Below are 18,834 nucleotides of genomic sequence, written 5' to 3'. Positions count from 1 at the left end.
AGCACGCACCATGCGCTTCCTACCTCTGCTCTGGGTGCTGAGGTGAAGGGCATCCCAAAGGGAGGGAAAGCAGAGTTCAAGAGTCTCAGTCTGCGAGAAAGAGCCTGGTTAGACCCCAGCACTGACAGCACAGCTCGCCGCTCTGGACATCCATACTGGAGGCGTGGGGTCGAGGCAAGAGCAGTGCTGGGGTGGCGGGTGGGACTGGGCTGTGCCGTGGCTGTACTTAGACTGCGTGGAGGGACCAAGCTGGGCAGGGGGTAGCAGTAAACAGGGGAAATCTGTAAGGGTGACGGTGGTGATGTGGGAGGGGGAAGGGGGAATTCGGGAAGGCAGCGGTAGATGTGAGAGGCTAGCAGAGTATTGGGCTTCTCTGCAATATAACCTACCAAAGAATACAAACTTCTTTAAAAAGCCACACTGGGATCCTGCAGGGAGTATGGCCAACTCTTCCCCATCTCAACTTTCCACAGACCTTTCCATCTTATTCAGAAGCAGCAAGATGGAGCTGAGGAGAAAAGCCCTAGCTAGAACCATGTGCAGGGCAAAATAAATCGTGATAAGGACGGAGGGACAGGATGGAGCTCGCTACCCTGGGGTCAGAGCTTGGAGGAGGAGGTCCCAGAGCCTCCAGAGAGAGGAGAGCTGCTCCTCCCACTGCCCCAGCAGCCACCCCCCACCCCCCCACCCCCGCCTGCCCAATCTGCGTCAAAGTCTCAGGGCTACTGGAAGACGCTGCTCCCCAAATGCTGGTTCTAGGGTCCCAGGGTAGCCCTAGGGGGCGGGCTGGGAGTAAAGTTCTTTTTATTTTGTATTTACCTAAAAGTTCAGGAAGGCCTTGCTTACATTCTTGCTTGGAGGACCAGAATTTAAACTTAGTCACTGCCCAAAGCCGTTGTTTTAGGAAAGAATGAGATGGCCGGTGTTGCGTAACCCAGAGCTGGGTGGGTGTGGGTTGCAGAAGGAAACGGTCCTTCTTCCTCCCTCTAGGAAGGAAGGCTCAGCTAGGAGTCTCAGATGGGCGGGGCACTGCCTGGAGAAGGGCGGCCAGGGGTGGGGAGGTGGGGTAGACAGACCAGCGTGTGAAACTCGGGGAGCAGGCAGACTGAAACACTCAGACCAGTCACCATTCAATCCCCCTGGGTAGAGCACAGCCTGAATAATCCAGAAAACCCAAAGGGTGGTACTGGGTGGGTGTGGAGTGGAGGACAGATTCTGGGAAAGGAGAGGAATGGAGGGGTGGGCTGACCTGGATGAAGGACAGCGTGGGTTGGGGATCTGCTCTCTGGCCACTGTCCCTAAGAGCACCCAGAGTATGGGTTCCTCTAATCCTCCCCCCCGCCTCTCCCCACCGCCTCTCCCCCCCGCCTCTCCCCCCCCCCCCCCCCCCCCCCCGCCCCGCCACTATAATTTCAGCTGGCCAGTCCCCCGTCCCTACCTCCCAGGTGTTCAGCTAGTTCTGCGGGCACGCTCCGCCCCCTGCAATCCCTCCAGACTCCCATGGCCCCAACACAATGCTAGGATTTCTGACAGTTCATTCAAGGTGTGCTTCCGCCTCCCCCCACCTCACCCCTTGCTTCCCCCAACCCCTTCTATCATCTTACCCAAGTCTGGCCCCCAGTACCCGCCTTCCCCTGTCATATCTCAGGGAGACCTTCTCTTGCTCCTGCCTCAGCTTTGCTCTTCCTCTCCTCGCCCCTGGTTTACTCTCTTCCATCAGCGGTCAGTTCTCCCAAGACCCCACTCTCCGTCGTTTCCGCCTTTTCTCTCTTTTCGCCCGCATTCCTCTCATGACCCCCACACCATCCCTTCTGCGTCCACTTAAGTCCGCCATCTTCTCACTCCCCATCGGAGTCCCTCCGTCTCCTTCATCCGCCACACATGTACCCGAACTGGATTTCAGGTTTCCCCTTCACCCCTACTGCCGCTTCTACCCCTCCTGCTTCCACCCCTTCCCACCCTCCAGGGCCTCCAGCCAGCTGTCCAGCTCCCAAAATCCGGGCGAGATTCCCGGGAACAAAGCAAGAAAAATCAGAGTAATTTGGGAAGTAAACAGAAACCGGGAAGGGAGGAGGTAGAGAAGAGTGGGGAGGACCCAGGTGGAGGGGGGGGGGCCTCTCCAGTCCCACCCAGTTTAGGGAATGCCCCTGCCTTCTCCACCGCACCCCCCCTTCACCTGGCTCTTAAAGGGCCCGGCCCCTGCCGGCGGCTACTTAAGGCAGAGGGGCGGCGACGGGCAGCAGCTGCGCTACGACTGCTCTGGGAGGAGTGGACGGGGCAAAAATCTTGACCATGACCCCCCACAGGCTGTTGCCGCCACTGCTGCTAACTCTGCTGCTCGCTGCCCGCCCAGGAGGCGCCTTGGCAAGGTGCCCAGGCTGCGGGCAGGGGGTGCAGGCGGGTTGTCCAGGGGGCTGCGTGGAGGAGGAGGATGGGGGGCCGCCGGCGGAGGGCTGTGCGGAAGCTGGGGGCTGTCTCAGGAGGGAGGGGCAGCAGTGTGGGGTCTACACTCCAAACTGCGCCCCAGGACTGCAGTGCCAGCCGCCGGAGAAAGACGAGGCGCCTTTGCGGGCGCTGCTGCTGGGCCGGGGCCGCTGCGGCCGGGCGCGCGCGCCCTCGGGTGAGTCCGCGCCCCGCCCCTGCCCCGCCCACGTGAGGCCCGCAACTCTGCCGGCAGGGTCCGGGAGGGATGCGCACGGGCAGCCCTGCTATGAGGGTCCTGAGATTGACGCTTCCTCCTCCCCAAACCTGGTGGGAGGTACATTTTAGGGGCTGAAGGGGCCAGTGCGGGGAGCTTCTAGGAGTCTGGGGTACGGCTGGGGGCCCTAGGGATGAAGCAGGGAGATGTCTGAGCCCGCAACCCTTTTTTGCCTCGTCAAAAAGGGGTTTCCCTTGAGGGGAAAGGGAGGAATGGAAGGGTTTAGGGACGTGCTGTATGCCACAGAGGCCCAGCTCCTTCAGCTCTAGACCCCCAAGCTGGAGAAAGGACCCAGGCATTGTTACCAGCTTCCACTTGGAGAAAGAGGGAAGAGAACTCCAGACTCCCAAATCCTACACACACTGAGAAATATCTCCTCTTAATATCAGGGTGTCCAAAGCACCCGAACATGGGGTGGAGAATAGAAGATGGCTCAGATCCAGAGCAGTTTCACACTAGACTAGGGTCCGATGGTTGGCGCTGGCCCTCCCCACTCCCCACCCGGAGCGGGGGGGGGGGGGGGGGGGGGGGGAGGGATAGAGGTGGGAAAAGAAGGAGTCTGCCAAATCAGGGTTATGATTTAAAGCTTCTCAGAACCCTCCAGCCACCCCACCCCACCCCACCCTAATCCAGAGAGGAGAATAGAAGGCTGAGTCATTGGGTGGGTGGGACAGAAGTGAGTCAGAACCTGAAAGATGGGGGGCAGCAGGGAGATGGGAAGAGGAGGAAATACAAACGGCCCCCACCCCAGGGGCATCTGAGCTCCCAGTTTTTTCCACAGGGAAGGATGGGAAATCAACTTGGAGTTTCTTTCAGTCCTAAATGCCTGAGTCCAGGCTGCTAGGGGTCTTCCTGGAAAGAGGTGGTCTGATTGGGTCAGAGGAGGCAGCTGGCAGCATGGTCGCGGTAGGATGCTGAATAGGGGGAATGAGGGGCAAGGTCTGAGGAGTGTGGAGGAAGAGGGATCGGACTCAGGATTGCAGAGGAAATGGTTCTTGGCTTTTGAGTAGCAGGCAGATGGGAGCAACTTCAGGGCTCATCATATCTCATTTTACAGCTGGGGCAAATTCCAAACAGTGCCCGCTCCCCTCCCTGTCTTTTCTTTGCCCTGACACCCTGACTTTCCCTTCCCATCCTGAGCCTTCCCCAAACCCCCCAGTACAACGTGTGAAACTTTCTCCAGAGCCAGGAGCTGCCTGCAGGTTGGAAGCCGCTCATTCCTGCACCTTTGCAGCCTGCCCGCCTTCTACCTCCTGGTTAAGGGCTGAATCACACATGCTCCTGGGACCACTGGGGTTGAGCTGGGCTGAGTCTCAGGGGACCAGAAGGGAGAGGCCCCCACTGCAGTGCCCCCAAAGTAACCATGTCTCAGCCCTGGGAGGGGTGGGCTGAGTCACAGCAGGGTCACAGCGGGGACACACATTCCACTTGGGTCCCTGCTGACCCCCTCTCACCGCCATTGCTCTTCTGCCCCATCTCCCTGGCTTGGTGCACCCCCTGCTGGCCTCTGGTGGAACAGCCCGGTCTTTTCACCCAAAGCCTCAGGCTCCTCAATCAATGAACGTATTGATTTTTGCTTTCCAAAGTGCTTCTCCTTTATAAGCCTTAAAGCCTTAGTCTGCAGGGGACTTCCCTGGTGGTCCAGTGGGTAAGACTCCATGCTCCCAATGCGGGGGGCCTGGCTTCGATCCCTGGTCTGGGAACTAGATCCCGCATTCATGCCACAACTGAGAGTTCGCACGCTGCAACTGAGAGTCCGCATGCCACAACTAAGAAGCCCACATGATGCAACTAAAGATCCCGCATGAAGAAACTAAGACCTGGTGCAGCCAAAATAAATAAATAAATAATTTAAAAAAATACTAGTCTGGGGATATTATCATGAAAGGTAATATTACCATCTGTCAGAGAAAGAAACTGAGGCCAGGAGAAGGTAACAGTGGAGCCAAACTGTAAACCCCCTCACTACTCTGAAAGCCCCGCTCGTTTCCGCTCGGCTCTGGCCTTTGACATCTGGTTGATTTCCGGCCTCGTCTTCCCCATTCCCCATTGTGGCTGTAGGGGAGAATCCTAAGGAGAGTAAGCCCCAAGCAGGGACAACTCGCCAGCAGGACATGAACCGCAGAGACCAACAGAGGAATCCGGGGACCTCTACCACTCCCGCCCGGCCCAATCCTGGGGGCGTCCAAGACACTGAGATGGTGCGTTTGGGGCTGCAGGGAACGGGAGGGGTGGAGAGTCCTGGAGATTCCCATCTGAGACTGCTCCCTTGGGCTTGGCCGAGTCTTCCATCCCAATCCTGGGAGCCTGGCTGGTGGGGCCAGCAGGCTCTGCAGCAGAGCTATCCCTTCCTCCAGGGCCCCTGCCGCAGACATCTGGACTCAGTGCTGCAGCAACTCCAGACCGAGATCTACCGCGGGGCTCACACCCTCTACGTGCCTAATTGTGACCATCGGGGCTTCTACCGGAAGCGGCAGGTGAGGCCATTCCTCTCCTCCCTTGGTCTATCAGTACAAGGGTCCTACTAGCAATTGGGTAGGGGGGCTTACACAGTTGCATAAATAAGACACTTGCCCTGCCCTTAGGGCTCTCCCAACTTTAGGGCCCACACAAACATAGAGAATAACCAACCACAGCTATGGGAGAGGAGTTAGACTATCTAAACAATGCCTAACTCAGAGGTTAGACTATCTAAGCAATGCCTAACTCAGAGGTTCACAAGCGTGAGGAGCAATCAGAGTCACCCAGGTGTGAACACAGGTGGCTGAGCCCCGCCCACAGAGCCTGAAAATTTGCATTTCCAATGCGACCTCTAGTGATGCTGATGCTGTTGGTTTGGAAACCACACTTTGAGAACCACTGTTCTGGCCTAGAAGAACAGGCACAGTTTGGTGGGTGGAGAAGAGAAGCCATGCAAGGGAACCCAGCGGGCTTCGCTGTCCCGAGAACACTCAGATGTTTCCACAGACTCAGACTCAGGAGTTGACAGCCTGTCCCCCAACCCATGGGGCCCCTCCCATCTCTCCTGGGCCACACCTCTGATTCTTGTGCCTCTCTCCCCAGTGCCGCTCCTCCCAGGGGCAGCGCCGAGGTCCCTGCTGGTGTGTGGATCGCATGGGCCAGCCCCTGCCCGGGTCCCCAGACGGCGATGGAAGCTCCCCCTGCCCCACCGGGAGCAGTGGCTAAGGCTGGGTGGGAGGCTGCATGGCCACTGGCAGGAGCGTGGGGCTATCATCTTGGGTTATTTGTTGAGTGCTGAGTAACTCAGGGGCCCAGAGCCCCGCACTCCACCTGCAGGCCCTGCCCCATTGTCAGCCTCACACATGGAAAGATTGTTGGTGTTGGCTGGGGGTGTTAATAAAGCTGTGTTGGGGGTCTCTGGCCTACGTCTCTGTGTTCACCTCTCACACTGTGGAGTCCCTGGCCCTTCTCTCTACCCCTGTCCAGCCTCTTAGAGCAGCTCTCTTCTCCTGTGGACTACCATCTGTCCTTCCTGCCACACTGGGAATGACAGAGACAGCCACTGGTAGACGTTTCATGGCCTCAAACCTCACCCAACTGCCCACCAGGGAGTGGAAGGCAGCAGGTGGGGGCAGGGAGACACTGAGGCCGTGGCCTTGGTCTGAGGTTGTGACCTTGTTTCTAACACTGATCTTTGGACACAAAGGGAGAGGAAAGATTAATAGTTAATCCCCACCAGGAACCCAACAAAGAGGAACTCTCAAGGCACTTACCCTTCTGTTACTTCTTCAGGAAATTATTATTTATTGCACTCTTGCCATGGGCTACGCCCTGGACCATTTTATGGACTGCCTCGTTTTATGCTTACCTCATTTTATGCTTACGATAACCTTATGAGGTAGGGACTTTTACCCCTGTTTTTCAGAGGAGGAAACTGTAGCTTAAACTATTAGGGTCATCTGCCTGCAATTCCACAGCCAGTACATGACTGAGGGAGGATTTAAATCTGGTTCTTCCATATGTGACAATGCCTGGCATTCCTCAGGTGCTGATTAAGTGATTGTTTTGCCTCCTTTCTGCCTACCTGCTAACCCAAGCAGGTGTAGGGAAGAGGTGGTGTTCAGGGCCCCCAGCCCCTAGCCTTCCCTGGACGGGCCACGGTACCGCAGTCGTCACAGGTACCAACCTCACAGAATACTAATCACATGCACAGAAATCTTTGTTGACAAGGTTCTTTCACGTACCTTATCATGGTCTATGGGAGCTGAGTGCCTCATACCTGAAGATGTTTCTGACTCCTTCCCAACCTTCAGCCTACTGAGAAAGAGATTGGGAAGCAGCCTACCAGGTGATAAGCCTCAGAGGGGCAAAGTCCCCCTCCCCATGACATGTATGGGTGCAGAGCTCCCATTCCTGTGGGAGGGAGCTGGGCATCTGGGTGGTGGTTGGGCTATTTGTTCAGGGGTTGTGTCCATCCCTGTGACAGCCGGTAGAGCAGAGCCTCTAGCTGAGATGGTACTGCCTTCCGGAAGGGGATCATGGATCGGATAACCTATAACCCCTCCTCCTGAAAGGACTTTAGTCTTTGGAGCTGTCAGAGGAGCTGAGTGAGATAAGAGCTCTGCCAGGCAAGCCTGAAGGAAGGAAGGGAACACTTACCAGCTGCCGCTGCCCAGTCAAGACACACATCATGGAGCCAAGGGCGGCCCAACTGCGGAGGAGAGAAGGGCTAGGAGGAGAGAAGGAAGACCGGCCCTCCAGAGAAGGGAAGCCCCACTTTGGGAATGCAGAATGCCCAGGTGGGGTTGCAGGTGGGGTGCACTGTCGAGAGGGGGTTCCTGCTGTCTACCTTCAATCCTTCCTGCTGTCCTGGGAGGCCAGTGAAGGCAGATCCCAGCCTCTGCTCCCTAACTAGCCAGCTGGGGAAGGGAGGAGAAAAGAGCTATTCAGTACCTTGCCTTATCTTTCTGACTCTTTTACCCCCGATGGTGATTAGAGTAGCTTCCCGTTCCCTGGGTACCCTGTTTCCAGGAATGTCATCAGGCTCCCCGCTTGCCAGTGACCTCCTCACCCCCTGCAAAAATAACTTCCCCTTCTGATTGCTCCCCCCGCCACCATGATACTAGGTATTGACTAGTTGGGGGTGGGGAGGCTGCTGAGCGCACAGAAAGCAATTCCTGGTCAGAGGATGCCTCTGGGTCTGCACTAGGCAGCAGAACCCTCACTCCTCCCCTTTGACCCCTTATCCTAGGAAACAATGAGACACATAGCGGCCCAGATTTGCTACAATGGACCCGACATATGCAGGTGAGGGAGGTCACAGGTCAAAACGGACAGGTCCTGGAGTAGAGGGAGGGAGAGGGGAGGACTGGCTTAATGATAAAGACAGTTTGTTCTCGGGTTCAAACCCCTCAGGTCAGAGCTACGAGTTAAGATGGAGGGGTTTGAAACACAGGTCATCGGGACAGGTGCCAAAGGTCAGCCAGTGAACAGTCTTCTGTTAGTGGGGCTAGAGGTCAGGAGAGGGAAGGCTGGGGTCAGGGAGAAGAGAGTAGGATCAGAGATGACAAGGTGGTTGAGGTTCAGACCCAGAGTCTGAAAGTATCTTTCCTGGATCCTCACTGCTGCCCTGGGAAACCAGAAGGAGTTAAACTGGGGGTGGAAACGTCTGGGCAGGAGCCATGCTTGTTCATCTTTCCATCCCTAGCACTTAGCAATGTGCCTGGCATGGAGGGAGGCTCAGTCAATGCTTGGTGAGTGGGAGGATGGCTGACTGGATGGAGGGACCGCGGGCCCTGCCCTGCTTTGTCCTGTAGGCTGTGAAGACGCAGTTGCTGGAGCAAGCACAAGGTCAGCTGACGGAGCTGCTGGATCAGGCCATGTGCGAGGCTATTCAAGCCTACCCGCCACAAGACAGACCAGTGCCCTCCATCCCTCCAGATTCCTTGTGCAAGTAAGAGTCTGAGCAGCCAGGGGACTGGGGAGGGGCTGCACAGCCCCCTCTGTCGTAAGGATTATGAGCCACAGATGCTATCCCATGTGCCCTTTGCCAGCACTGATGTAACTCCAACTTCAGTCTTCCCTCTTCTCCCCTTATCGCCTCTGCCTTCCTGACCTCCACTGCTGGGCTTTGGTCTGCCCTGGCCCTCCCTGACCTTCCACCCGGTCCTGCCCGCTGGCCCTAACACTGACCTTCCCCTACTACTGCCCTCGGCTCCCAAATATTGATGTCCCGCAAGGCCCTACCCTCTGCCTACTGCCTTCTTCCTTTGGGTCCTGGCCCAGAACAACTGTCTCAATTCAGGACCCGGGAGCCATCCCTGGGGAAACGGAAAGTTTTCATCAACCGCAAGTCCCTGCTTGAGTAAGTCGGGGGTGAGGACGGGATGAGAAGAAAAGAAAGAGCTTTGTCTGGGGAACCAGGGCGCCTCATTTGTCATCCTCAGGCTCTAGGTGGTTTGGGGGAGGACTTGGAGATGTTTTCTAAGGTTCTGTTTCTCTATTTGCCTTGGGTGTGATTGTGGAAGAAAGGCCACCAGGATGAGAATTGTCTGGGCTGGAAAGAGCTTTGGACAGAAGTCCTAGCCATATTGCAGCCCATAGCTGCAAGTTCCCAATCGCTAGGTCCCATCCCCACTTGTGTACAGTGCCTGAGCTAGTCTGCATGACCTTGAGGACTCTCCCACTGACATTCGGGCCCCTGTCCTTCCAGCGAGCTGATGGAGGTGAAGCATTTCCGCACCATCTACCACATGTTTGTCGCCGGCCTGTGTGTCTTCATCATCAGCACCCTGGCCATCGACTTCATTGATGAGGGCAGGTAGGCACCCCTCCCACTCGGGATAGGCCCACAGATAAGATCAGACCACCCGGGTTCCCAGTGTTCCACTTGCCACCGGCCTGAGAGAGCACAGGCCCGTTGGATTATTAGACACACATCAGCATTGCTTTCCAACCACCTTCCCACCCAAAAAGTCCTCTTAGCACAGCCTTGGATAGCCTTTGGTCTGTTTTTCCAGAGTTAGCCCTCTGGGAACACTACTCCCCCACTCAAATTCTTCTCAATTGGACCCTTGTCCTGAGGCAGACATGCACGTATGTGCACACACAAGCATGGTTCCCACCCCACCGCTCTCACACAGTCCTTTCCAAGGCAGTGGTGTTCGGTTCAAGTAACCTCCAGTGAGCCCCTCCTAAGTACCAGCCCTGGGGGGGCAGAGAGATGAGGGGCCGACCCCAGCCCTCTCTGTGAGGCGTTCCCAATCTTGTGGGGAAGACAAGATCTTGTGCACACAAGTGCCTTGGTGGGTTGCTTCCCCCCAAAAGCACCTCCCCACTCTGGGGATGAGCCTCAGGGAGCTGTAGACCCCTGGGGGTCTGGACTTGCATGACCCCACCTCACCCTACATATGGCTTAGGAAGCAGTAAAGGGAAGAGGACCAAGCATCTGCAGGTTCAGCAAAAGCACTTCCTTTTGGCAAACTTGTTGTTCATCCTTATAATTAAGGATCAAATCTCAGGAAAGGTTTCAAATATATGTAAGATGGCTCCTTCTCCATCACCCCCCTCCATCCCAGACCGCTCCCCAGGGGTAACATTTTTAATGGTTTTGAGAGCTTCCCTCCAGAGCATTTCAATGCATCCACTTCCAGATGTATATAAGAACCAAGGGAATGTATTTTATGGAGGTTTACATTAACAAGATACTTACTGTACCTATTGTTTCCTTTTCACTCCCTAATGACCCATATTAGAGATCTTTCCATGTTGGTCCATTGATTTTAATGACCAGAGAGTCTGGAAGTGCCAGCTTTTGTTCATTTAGTTCTTTACTAATGGACGTTTGGGTCGCTTCTAATTTTCTAATTTTTCACCATTACAAACCATACACTCTTTTTTGGCTGCACAGCGAGGCTTGCAGATCTTAGTTCCCCGACCCTAGGGATTGAACCCGGGCCACGGCAGTGAAAGCACCGAGTCCTAACCAATGGACCACCAGGGAATTCCCTAAACAGTATACTCTTTTTTAAAAATTAATTAATTTATTTAGCTAATAATAAATTATTAATAAATTTATAATAAATTATAATAATTATTATAATTAATTAATTTTAAAATTTTTAATTAATTAGGCTGCATTTTATCTTAGTTGTGGCACATGGGCTCTCTAGTTGCCCTGCAGCACGTGGGATCTTAGTTCCCTGACCAGGGATCAAACCCACATCCCCTGCATTGGTAGGTGGATTCGTAACCACTGGACCACCAGGGAAGTCCCAAACCGTATACTCTTTTTTTTTTTTTTTTGCGGTACGCGGGCCTCTCACTGTTGTGGCCTCTCCCGTTGCGGAGCACAGGCTCCGGACGCGCAGGCTCAGCGGCCATGGCTCACGGGCCCAGCCGCTCTGCGGCATGTGGGATCTTCCCGGACCGGGGCAAGAACCCGTGTCCCCTGCATCGGCAGGCGGACTCTCAACCACTGCGCCACCAGGGAAGCCCCTTTTTTTTTTTTTAAATAAATTTATTTATTTACTTATTTTTGGCTGCATTGGGTCTTCGTTGCTGTGCACGGGCTTTCTCTCGTTGAGGCAAGGGGAGACTACTCTTCGTTGCGATACGTGTGCTTCTCATTGCGGTGGCTTCTCTTGTTGTGGCTTGCAGGCTCTAGAGCGCAGGCTCAGTCGTTGTGGCGCACGGGCGCACGCGGCATGTGGGATCCTCCCAGACCAGGGATCGAACCCATGTCCTCTGCACTAGCAGGCAGATTCTTAGCACTGTGCCACCAGGGAAGTCCCCAAGCCGTATACTCTTAACCTAAGCAAACAAAACACTCAACAACCTGCTTTCTATTAATTCAAGTCTACAGCTCCAGACACTCCAAAAGTACAAAACTAACAAAAATCAAAGTTAAACTCTAGGCACCTCATACCCTAACACCAGTGGCATGGGATGTACTGAACCCTTCTGCAATGCCACAGAGGGCTCTATAGGTTATTTGGAAGCAAAGCCATCCCATGATTGAGTCTCTTCGGGCAATGCCCTGTTGCTAGAAGTCCTGGGCGACAGAGGTGCCATCTTGAACAATTTCAGAGATGGGGAGCTCACAACCTTGGCAAGATGCCTCAGTTTATCTTCCAAGAGCTCTGACTGCAGAGGAAGCGGACAGGATGGGCCTCACACCTGTCTACTTTGTCTCTCCTTCCCCACTCCCAGGCTGATGCTGGAGTTTGACCTACTGATCTTCAGCTTCGGACAGCTGCCCTTGGCGCTGGTAACGTGGGTCCCCATGTTCCTGTCCACTCTGCTGCTGCCCTACCAGGCTCTGCGGCTGTGGGCGAGGCCCCAGTCCAGAGCGGCCTGGATGCTGGGGGTGGGCCTGGGCTGCATGCTGCTGGCCGGCCACACAGCAGTGCTCAGCATCCTTCCAATCCATGTAGCAGTGGAGTATCAGCTCCCGCCAGCCTCCAGCTGTATCCTAGTCTTTGAGCAGGTAGGTGATGGGCGGGACCAGTGGTGGGCGAGGCCCCTGGGAAGGAGGGCATTGGATACTGTATTGGTGGGGGCGGAGCTAGTTACCAGGGGCGGAGTCCTTTGCGAGGGATCTGAGCCAACCAGGAAATGTAAACGAACGAACGGACACTGCTATGCAAATATAATCGATTGGGTTGGCCAGCTGGAGTCTCTGCCCTTTCCGGTACCCCTTTACCCTCGATTCATCCCAGCAGCCGTCTGTGTTAGGCTATAAGACAGTGCAACAAAAAGATAAAGTATGGGCTTTGACCGTACAAAGTTTACAATCTGCCTGCCCCTCTCCCGTAAAAGAGACACAGAGAGGTTAAGTGATCTGCTCAAAGTCCCACAGCACCTTAACCTCTTTTCCATTCCATCTCAGGTCAGGCTCCTGATGAAAAGCTACTCCTTCCTGAGAGAGACTGTGCCTGGGACACTTCGGGCCAGAGGAGGTGAGGCCTTCAGCAGGTGCTGCTGTGAACTCAGTCCTCTTGGCTGGCTGCATGAAGCCAGCAGCTGCAGGATCCTCATAAAAGCTCCAACCTCCTAAGGCCATCTTGCCCACGGTTCACAGCTCCGGCCCCCAGGTGGGCTCTGTGGGCCTTAGTCATTCTCTTAGGTCCCACCTCTGATACCCCTCCCCTGCTGCCCGGGACTCCCGGCTCATTCTTATTAAGACCCAGGGTGTGAGCGCCTTCCATTAGGTAGTCAGAACAGAAGGAGAGAGAAGTGGGTGGTGCAACTTGTGGGTGCCACAGGAAGCTCTGGCCACAGCAGGTCCTGTGCCAGAAAATGGGGGTGCCTGGAATGGAAGCAAAAGGAGGGCGTTAAAGAGCAGGTTCAGCTCCTGCCCAGTTTCACCTCCCCCACTCCATCTCCAGATCCAATATCCAGCTCCTCACCCCCCCCACCTCTGTCCTGTCCAGCTCTATTCACCAGTCCCACTGCCCTTCCCCAGCATCCCACCCAGCTGTGTCCTCTCTCCCTTCCCTCTTCACTGACGGACCCCTCTTACTCCTCCCCAGGTGAGGGGATCCGGGCCCCCAGTTTCTCCAGCTACCTCTATTTCCTCTTCTGCCCCACACTCATCTACAGGGAGACTTACCCCAGGTAAGACCCTGCACCCCCTCCCCCAAATGCCCAGGCCCGTCAGGGATCTAGCCCTTCTACTCTCCTCTCCCTGAGGTCTTTTGCCTCATCCCAGACACTGGCCACTTTCTCAGGCAGCACCCCATAATAAAAATGGGAAGTAAGGAGCAGGTATATTACTCCTTCTCCTTGCCCCAGCTCATGGTGACACAAGGGTGACTAACTGTCCTGGTTCGCCCAGGACTGCCCCAGTTTTAGCACTGAAATTCTTACATCCTGGGAAACCTCTCAGTCTGGGGCAAACTCCAGATGGTTGGTCACCTTAGTAGACACCCAAGCTAAAAATCCACTTGTCGTCTCTGTTATAGAAGGTCCAAAGTGTTCTAGACCCCCACCTCTCCAGGTAATCCTCCCAGGCCTGAGCAATTGAGGGGGCTGCGGAGAGAGGGCCCAGGTGCTGGGCCCCGGCCCAGGCAGGAACAAGATAAAAGGATGAGAAACATATTATCCCCATTGCTGCTGCAGGACACCCAACGTCAGGTGGAATTATGTGGCCAAGAACTTTGCCCAGGTCAGAAGACGGGGTCAAAGGATGGACTACCTATGACTCATGGTGGCTGAGGGGACATTTCTGGGAGTGAAGTAAGGGAGGCCTGGGGAAGAGGTCAGAGGGTGGCGCTAAGGAAAGAGGATGCAGTTGCTGGGCCACAGTCTGATTTCAGAAGGAGGGGCAGCGACCAGTGATTCCTTTCAAAGTTATGCGTCCTCCACCCCCCTCCCCAGGCCCTGGGCTGCGTGCTCTACGCCTGTTTCATCCTGGGCCGCCTCTGTGTTCCTGTCTTTGCCAACATGAGCAGGGAGCCCTTCAGCACCCGTGCCCTGGTGCTCTCCATCATGCACGCCACCTTGCCAGGTATGCCCACCAGAGGCAGGGCTGCAGAAGGCTGCACCCTGGGGAAGACTTAGCAGGGAGCCCCTCCCTCCGCTCGCTCACTCTTAGTTTCAACACCTCTTCCCTCTGACTCTCCCTTATCTGCCCCCTCCTGTGGTTGCTCATCGTCAGGGTCTCACTTCAGATTCCCACCTACTCCCTACCTTTCAACCACTCTATGAACTCCCAACAGGCAGAGGTTTGGACATTCATCTCTGTATCCCCAACATCTGGCATGGGCTTCATGAGCAAATGGAATGAATGAATGAGTGCATGAATTAGTGAATGATTAACAAATGATTGGTGGGAGTTGGGGCCCTGGTTGCTGGGCGAGGGCTTCCTGGGGGAACCCCTGGAGCTTCGTGGGGGATCGGGGGGCCAGGCTGACTTGCAGCCCCTTGTCTCTACTTACCAGGCATTTTCATGCTGCTGCTCATCTTCTTTGCATTCCTTCACTGCTGGCTCAACGCCTTCGCAGAGATGCTACGATTTGGAGACAGAATGTTCTATCGGGTGGGGCCTGGACCTGGGCTACTTGGGAGCTGGATGCAGGGAGGGCTAGGGAAAGATGTGGGGAGGATGGTGGCTATGTTGGCTGTCACCTAGTTACCGAACCAGGTTCATTTGACCAATTCGCAGTAAGCCAAACACTGAGACGCCAAGATTTACAGCGGACAGAGGGTTTATTCACAAGGCAGCCAAGTGAGGAGAAGGGAGAACAACCTCAGATTCGCCTCCCCAAAGGCCAGGGGCTTGAGATATTTATGGGATAAAGAAGCAAGATGATCTTAGGTGTGGGGAAAAGTGATTGGAGGTAGGGAAAAGGTGAGGTAATCGGTGTTCCGCACAGGTGTATCTGAGTTACATGCTTCTTCATGGGATGCATGTTAAAAAATGGAGGCAGGGCTTCCCTGGTGGCGCAGTGGTTGGGGGTCCGCCTGCCGATGTAGGGGACACGGGTTCATGCCCCGGTCCGGGAAGATCTCACATGCCGTGGAGCGGCTGGGTCTGTGAGCCATGGCCGCTGAGCCTGCGCGTCCGGAGCCTGTGCTCTGCAACGGGAGAGGCCACAGCAGTGAGAGGCCCGTGTACCGCAAAAGAAAAAAAAAAAAGAAGAAAAAAAAAATGGAGGCAATTAGCATGATCTGAGGGTGGAGTTTTTGGCCCTCTGATGTCAAAAGGTCATTCATCCGACACCTGTGCAAGCCCAATTTTAGGGTCAGTGGTCCCAACCAGTCTTAGCCCGCTTGAACTAGACAAGAGCCAACTCCAAGTTCCTGGAAAACTTATGCCCCCTGTTACTATAGTGACCCATACATCAGAGGTGTTATCTATACGGGGCAGTTAAGGGGTCAAAAAAAAAAAATTTAAGGCTTAGTCAGTGAAGGCAGGTTACAAGCAGAAGGGTTTTTTAACAAGCTGTTCCCTTACCTGCTGTTCTGTAAGACGAGCTCAAGAATTTCCATTAGTCACCAGTTTCTCTTAACCCTGTGGGGCACAATTTCAACATCAGCTGTGCTGTCAATCTTCCACAGTGAGAAATGTGCTCCTCTGGGTATGGTTGTATTGTCACCCCTCTACCCTCTGAGCAGCCAGGGCTAACTGCTCTTATGGGGACGCTAATTTGGAATCTTCTTCTCCTGAAAGGGAGAGTAGGAGGCAGGGCAAGGACCCCAGATGCTGAAGAGGGAGTTGGGAGGTTGCTTGCTGTCTCTCTCCTGCTGGGAGCCAGCCCTTGTGGAGAACACTGGGACAGGGGGCAGGAAGCAGGGGAGAGAAGCTGGGGCCTGGGCAGAGACAGGGCCCTGATGCTCACCTCCTCTCCCCCCCTGAACACCCCCCCAGGACTGGTGGAACTCGACCTCCTTCTCCAACTACTACCGCACTTGGAACGTGGTGGTCCATGACTGGCTGTACAGCTATGTATATCAGGATGGGCTGTGGGTATGGTCTCTGCACACCCCGTCAGCTCCCAAAGTTAATGGAACCTCTCTGGGATATCCTCTCCTTCCCTTTCTCTGCACCATTCATCTTTTCCAGACCTAAGGGCCCCTTTGACTTTCACCTGCCCCCATTCTACCCAACCCAATGGGCAGAAATTCCTTCTTATGATCTAACTTCCTTCCTTCCTTGTCCTCAACTACACCTCCTCCACAGGGCATTTCTCCCCTCCTTAGCCTTCTAAGGAACATGCATATAGCAATTTTCAGTTACCAAGAATTTTCACATACTACATAATCTGCCCTGTAACCCTGAGAAGTGTTATTATAGCCCCTTTTGAAAGTTGCATCTAAGGCCCGATGGACTAATAAAATGCTCTTAAATAGGACATGTCAGCCCTTCTGATCGCAAATCCCATATTCTTTCCACTGTACTACACGACCTCTGGCTTCCTTAAGGAGGGGGCTCTTTGTGGAGGGGGCTTAGGGAGACTCACTCCACCCTCCTACCCCCGGCTCCTGCCAGCTCCTTGGTGGCCGGGCCCGAGGGGCAGCCATGCTGGGCGTGTTCCTGGTCTCTGCAGTGGTCCACGAGTACATCTTCTGCTTCGTCCTGGGATTCTTCTACCCTGTCATGCTGTTGCTCTTCCTTTTCATTGGAGGTGAGCTTGGCCTCTTTATGCCCCTGGAGAGGGAGACAGCCAGAGGGAAGGGACCTGGAGTCCCGCTCCTGGAGATTCCAGACTGATGGGAGAGGCCACGTACCCAAGACAGAAGGGGGAAATGTGTGTGCCTTCTGGGGGAAGGCATCAGAGTTGTGTGTGAGAGTTGGTGGAGGGGCGGCAGGACGGACGGACTTGGGAGCAGGGAGGGAGGCAGCAAAGGGATATCCTGGGGGATGTGGGAAAAGACCTCTGGCTGGAGAGGAGCATCTGAGCAGGGCACACATACAGGGAGACAAAGGGGAGAAAACTGGTGGGAGGTTGGGAGGTTTAGTAAGAGATCCAGGATACTGAAGTGTAGACTGAGGAATCCTCGTTTTACATGAGCCACTTGAGACCTCCGTGAGCTTTTGGAGCTGGGTTCAAGATCTTCCTCAATGGTGCCTTCCTGTTCCAACTCTTCCCCGTGCCCTGAGATAGGAAGGCAGCCAGGAAGATTAGATACAGGTATCTGGAGCTGAGGTGACAACATTTCCTCCTGCATCAGGGCCACTGAACTTCATGATGCATGACCGGCACACGGGCCCAGCGTGGAACGTGCTCATGTGGACCATGCTGTTTCTGGGCCAGGGCATCCAGGTCAGCCTGTATTGCCAGGAGTGGTATGCACGGCGCCACTGCCCCCTGCCCCAGGTAAGGGACCATGACCCTCGCTCAGCTCCCCACCCAGGAGGACCTGCCTCCACTTCCCAAGAGCCAGCCCCCTCTTGTTGCCCAGTTCCACAGCCACGGTCAGGGGCCAGGGCCCGGTTTGGGGGTGAAGGATGGGCTCCCATGTTTTAGATGCACAGGTTGGGCACTGGGAGGGACTTTATTCACAACTCACCTTTCTCTGGCACAGACAACCTTCTGGGGGCTGGTGACACCTCGATCTTGGTCCTGCCATACATAGAAGTCAGGGCACACTCACTGCCCAGATGACACCGCCAAGTTCTCTGCCTGCAAAGCCTGGGACCCGGGCTCCTCTCTGAATTCCCGGACCTAGCTCTGAGTCAAGGGGGCCTGCCATGCCTGACCCCACCAGAGAACTCCAAGGACTGAGATCTGTGGACCTGTGGACAGGTGAGCACAGACTCAGAATGGTGGTAGCTCTTGAGCCCCCAGCCCCGTGGGTTGGGCAAAAGGCCCCCTCTCACTCCATGGCTGTTCAGACTGGGGGAGACATGAAGGGCCTTACAGATTTGGTGAAGGTGGGGTGACTTAAAGCAACTCGGGCCGTCAAGGTCTGAGAGGTGTTTGTTTCTTTCTTTGTGCTCTTTACAATACAATAATAAACTCTTTGTATCGCTTTTTATTCATTCGTTTATTCATTCATTCATCATTTGTTGAAGACCCACTTAAAAAAAATTCTTAATTGAAGTATTGTTGATTTACAGTGTTGTGTTAATTTCTGCTGTACAGCAAAGTGATTTCGTTATACATATATATGCATTCTTATTTATATTCTTTTCCATTATGGTTTATCCCAGGACAGTGAATATAGTTCCCTGTGCTATACAGTAGCACCTTGTTGTTTATCCATTCTATATGTAATAGTTTGCATCTACTAAACCCAAACTCCCAGTCCATCCCTCCCCCACCCCCACTCCCCCTTGGCAACCACAAGTCTCTTCTCTATGTGAAGACCCACTTTTGACAGGCAAGACTGAAGACAGGCAAAGTCTGCAGAGGCAAGACTTTGTGATGGGAGGGGCTGAGGCTCTTAGGTGACATTCTCCCTTACCTATTCTATGCCACCCCATCTCCCCAAAACTCAGCCTCATCCCCTCTTCCACCTCTACTCCTTCAGATCACATTTCCCCAACCCTTGAATCCTCTGCTTCTGGCAACCTCCGGCACATCCCGAGAGGGCACATGGCTGGGCCTCCTTTCCTTCAGAGGACCCAGGAGAGGAACCTCCTGTACAGACCTTAGCCAAATCTTTTAACTTCGTGAGCCTCAGCTTCCACAGCTATAAAATGGACATTTAGGCAGTTCCCTGGTGGT

At 54.6% G+C, this 18,834-nt stretch overlaps 2 protein-coding genes across 2 annotated transcripts; both read left to right on the top strand.

The window, feature by feature from the left end:
• Positions 1-2,097: 2,097 nt before the first annotated feature.
• On the top strand, positions 2,098-6,079 carry IGFBP6 (insulin like growth factor binding protein 6). The gene is made up of 4 exons (XM_030866893.3): positions 2,098-2,620; positions 4,760-4,899; positions 5,056-5,175; positions 5,762-6,079. Exons 1-4 carry the CDS (start codon positions 2,293-2,295, stop codon positions 5,882-5,884), a joined length of 711 nt encoding a protein of 236 aa, XP_030722753.1. The 5' UTR covers positions 2,098-2,292; the 3' UTR covers positions 5,885-6,079.
• A 1,270-nt stretch (positions 6,080-7,349) lies between these two features.
• SOAT2 (sterol O-acyltransferase 2) lies at positions 7,350-18,142 on the top strand. The gene is made up of 15 exons (XM_030866895.2): positions 7,350-7,458; positions 7,911-7,966; positions 8,476-8,612; positions 8,964-9,023; positions 9,372-9,479; positions 11,870-12,146; positions 12,549-12,618; positions 13,192-13,276; positions 13,781-13,826; positions 14,039-14,168; positions 14,602-14,699; positions 16,032-16,130; positions 16,653-16,788; positions 17,336-17,481; positions 17,690-18,142. Exons 1-15 carry the CDS (start codon positions 7,350-7,352, stop codon positions 17,738-17,740), a joined length of 1,608 nt encoding a protein of 535 aa, XP_030722755.1. The 3' UTR covers positions 17,741-18,142.
• Positions 18,143-18,834: the final 692 nt, after the last annotated feature.

The sequence above is a fragment of the Globicephala melas genome, chromosome 10 (genome assembly GCF_963455315.2).
Source record: "Globicephala melas chromosome 10, mGloMel1.2, whole genome shotgun sequence".
In the NCBI taxonomy this organism is placed as follows: domain Eukaryota; kingdom Metazoa; phylum Chordata; class Mammalia; order Artiodactyla; family Delphinidae; genus Globicephala; species Globicephala melas.
The sequence above is the reverse complement of the archived record's forward strand: the minus strand, read 5'-3'. Positions and strand labels throughout refer to the sequence as shown.

Bases quoted from the DNA above. Each gene is read 5' to 3' on its own strand.
- IGFBP6 (XM_030866893.3), top strand. From the start codon at position 2,293: ATGACCCCCCACAGGCTGTTGCCGCCACTGCTGCTAACTCTGCTGCTC. The intron at 2,621-4,759 runs GTGAGTCCGCGC...TTGTGGCTGTAG, and splicing joins CCGGGCGCGCGCGCCCTCGG to GGGAGAATCCTAAGGAGAGT. The intron at 4,900-5,055 runs GTGCGTTTGGGG...CCCTTCCTCCAG, and splicing joins GCGTCCAAGACACTGAGATG to GGCCCCTGCCGCAGACATCT.
- SOAT2 (XM_030866895.2), top strand. From the start codon at position 7,350: ATGGAGCCAAGGGCGGCCCAACTGCGGAGGAGAGAAGGGCTAGGAGGA. The intron at 8,613-8,963 runs GTAAGAGTCTGA...GTCTCAATTCAG, and splicing joins CCTCCAGATTCCTTGTGCAA to GACCCGGGAGCCATCCCTGG. The intron at 9,024-9,371 runs GTAAGTCGGGGG...CTGTCCTTCCAG, and splicing joins AACCGCAAGTCCCTGCTTGA to CGAGCTGATGGAGGTGAAGC.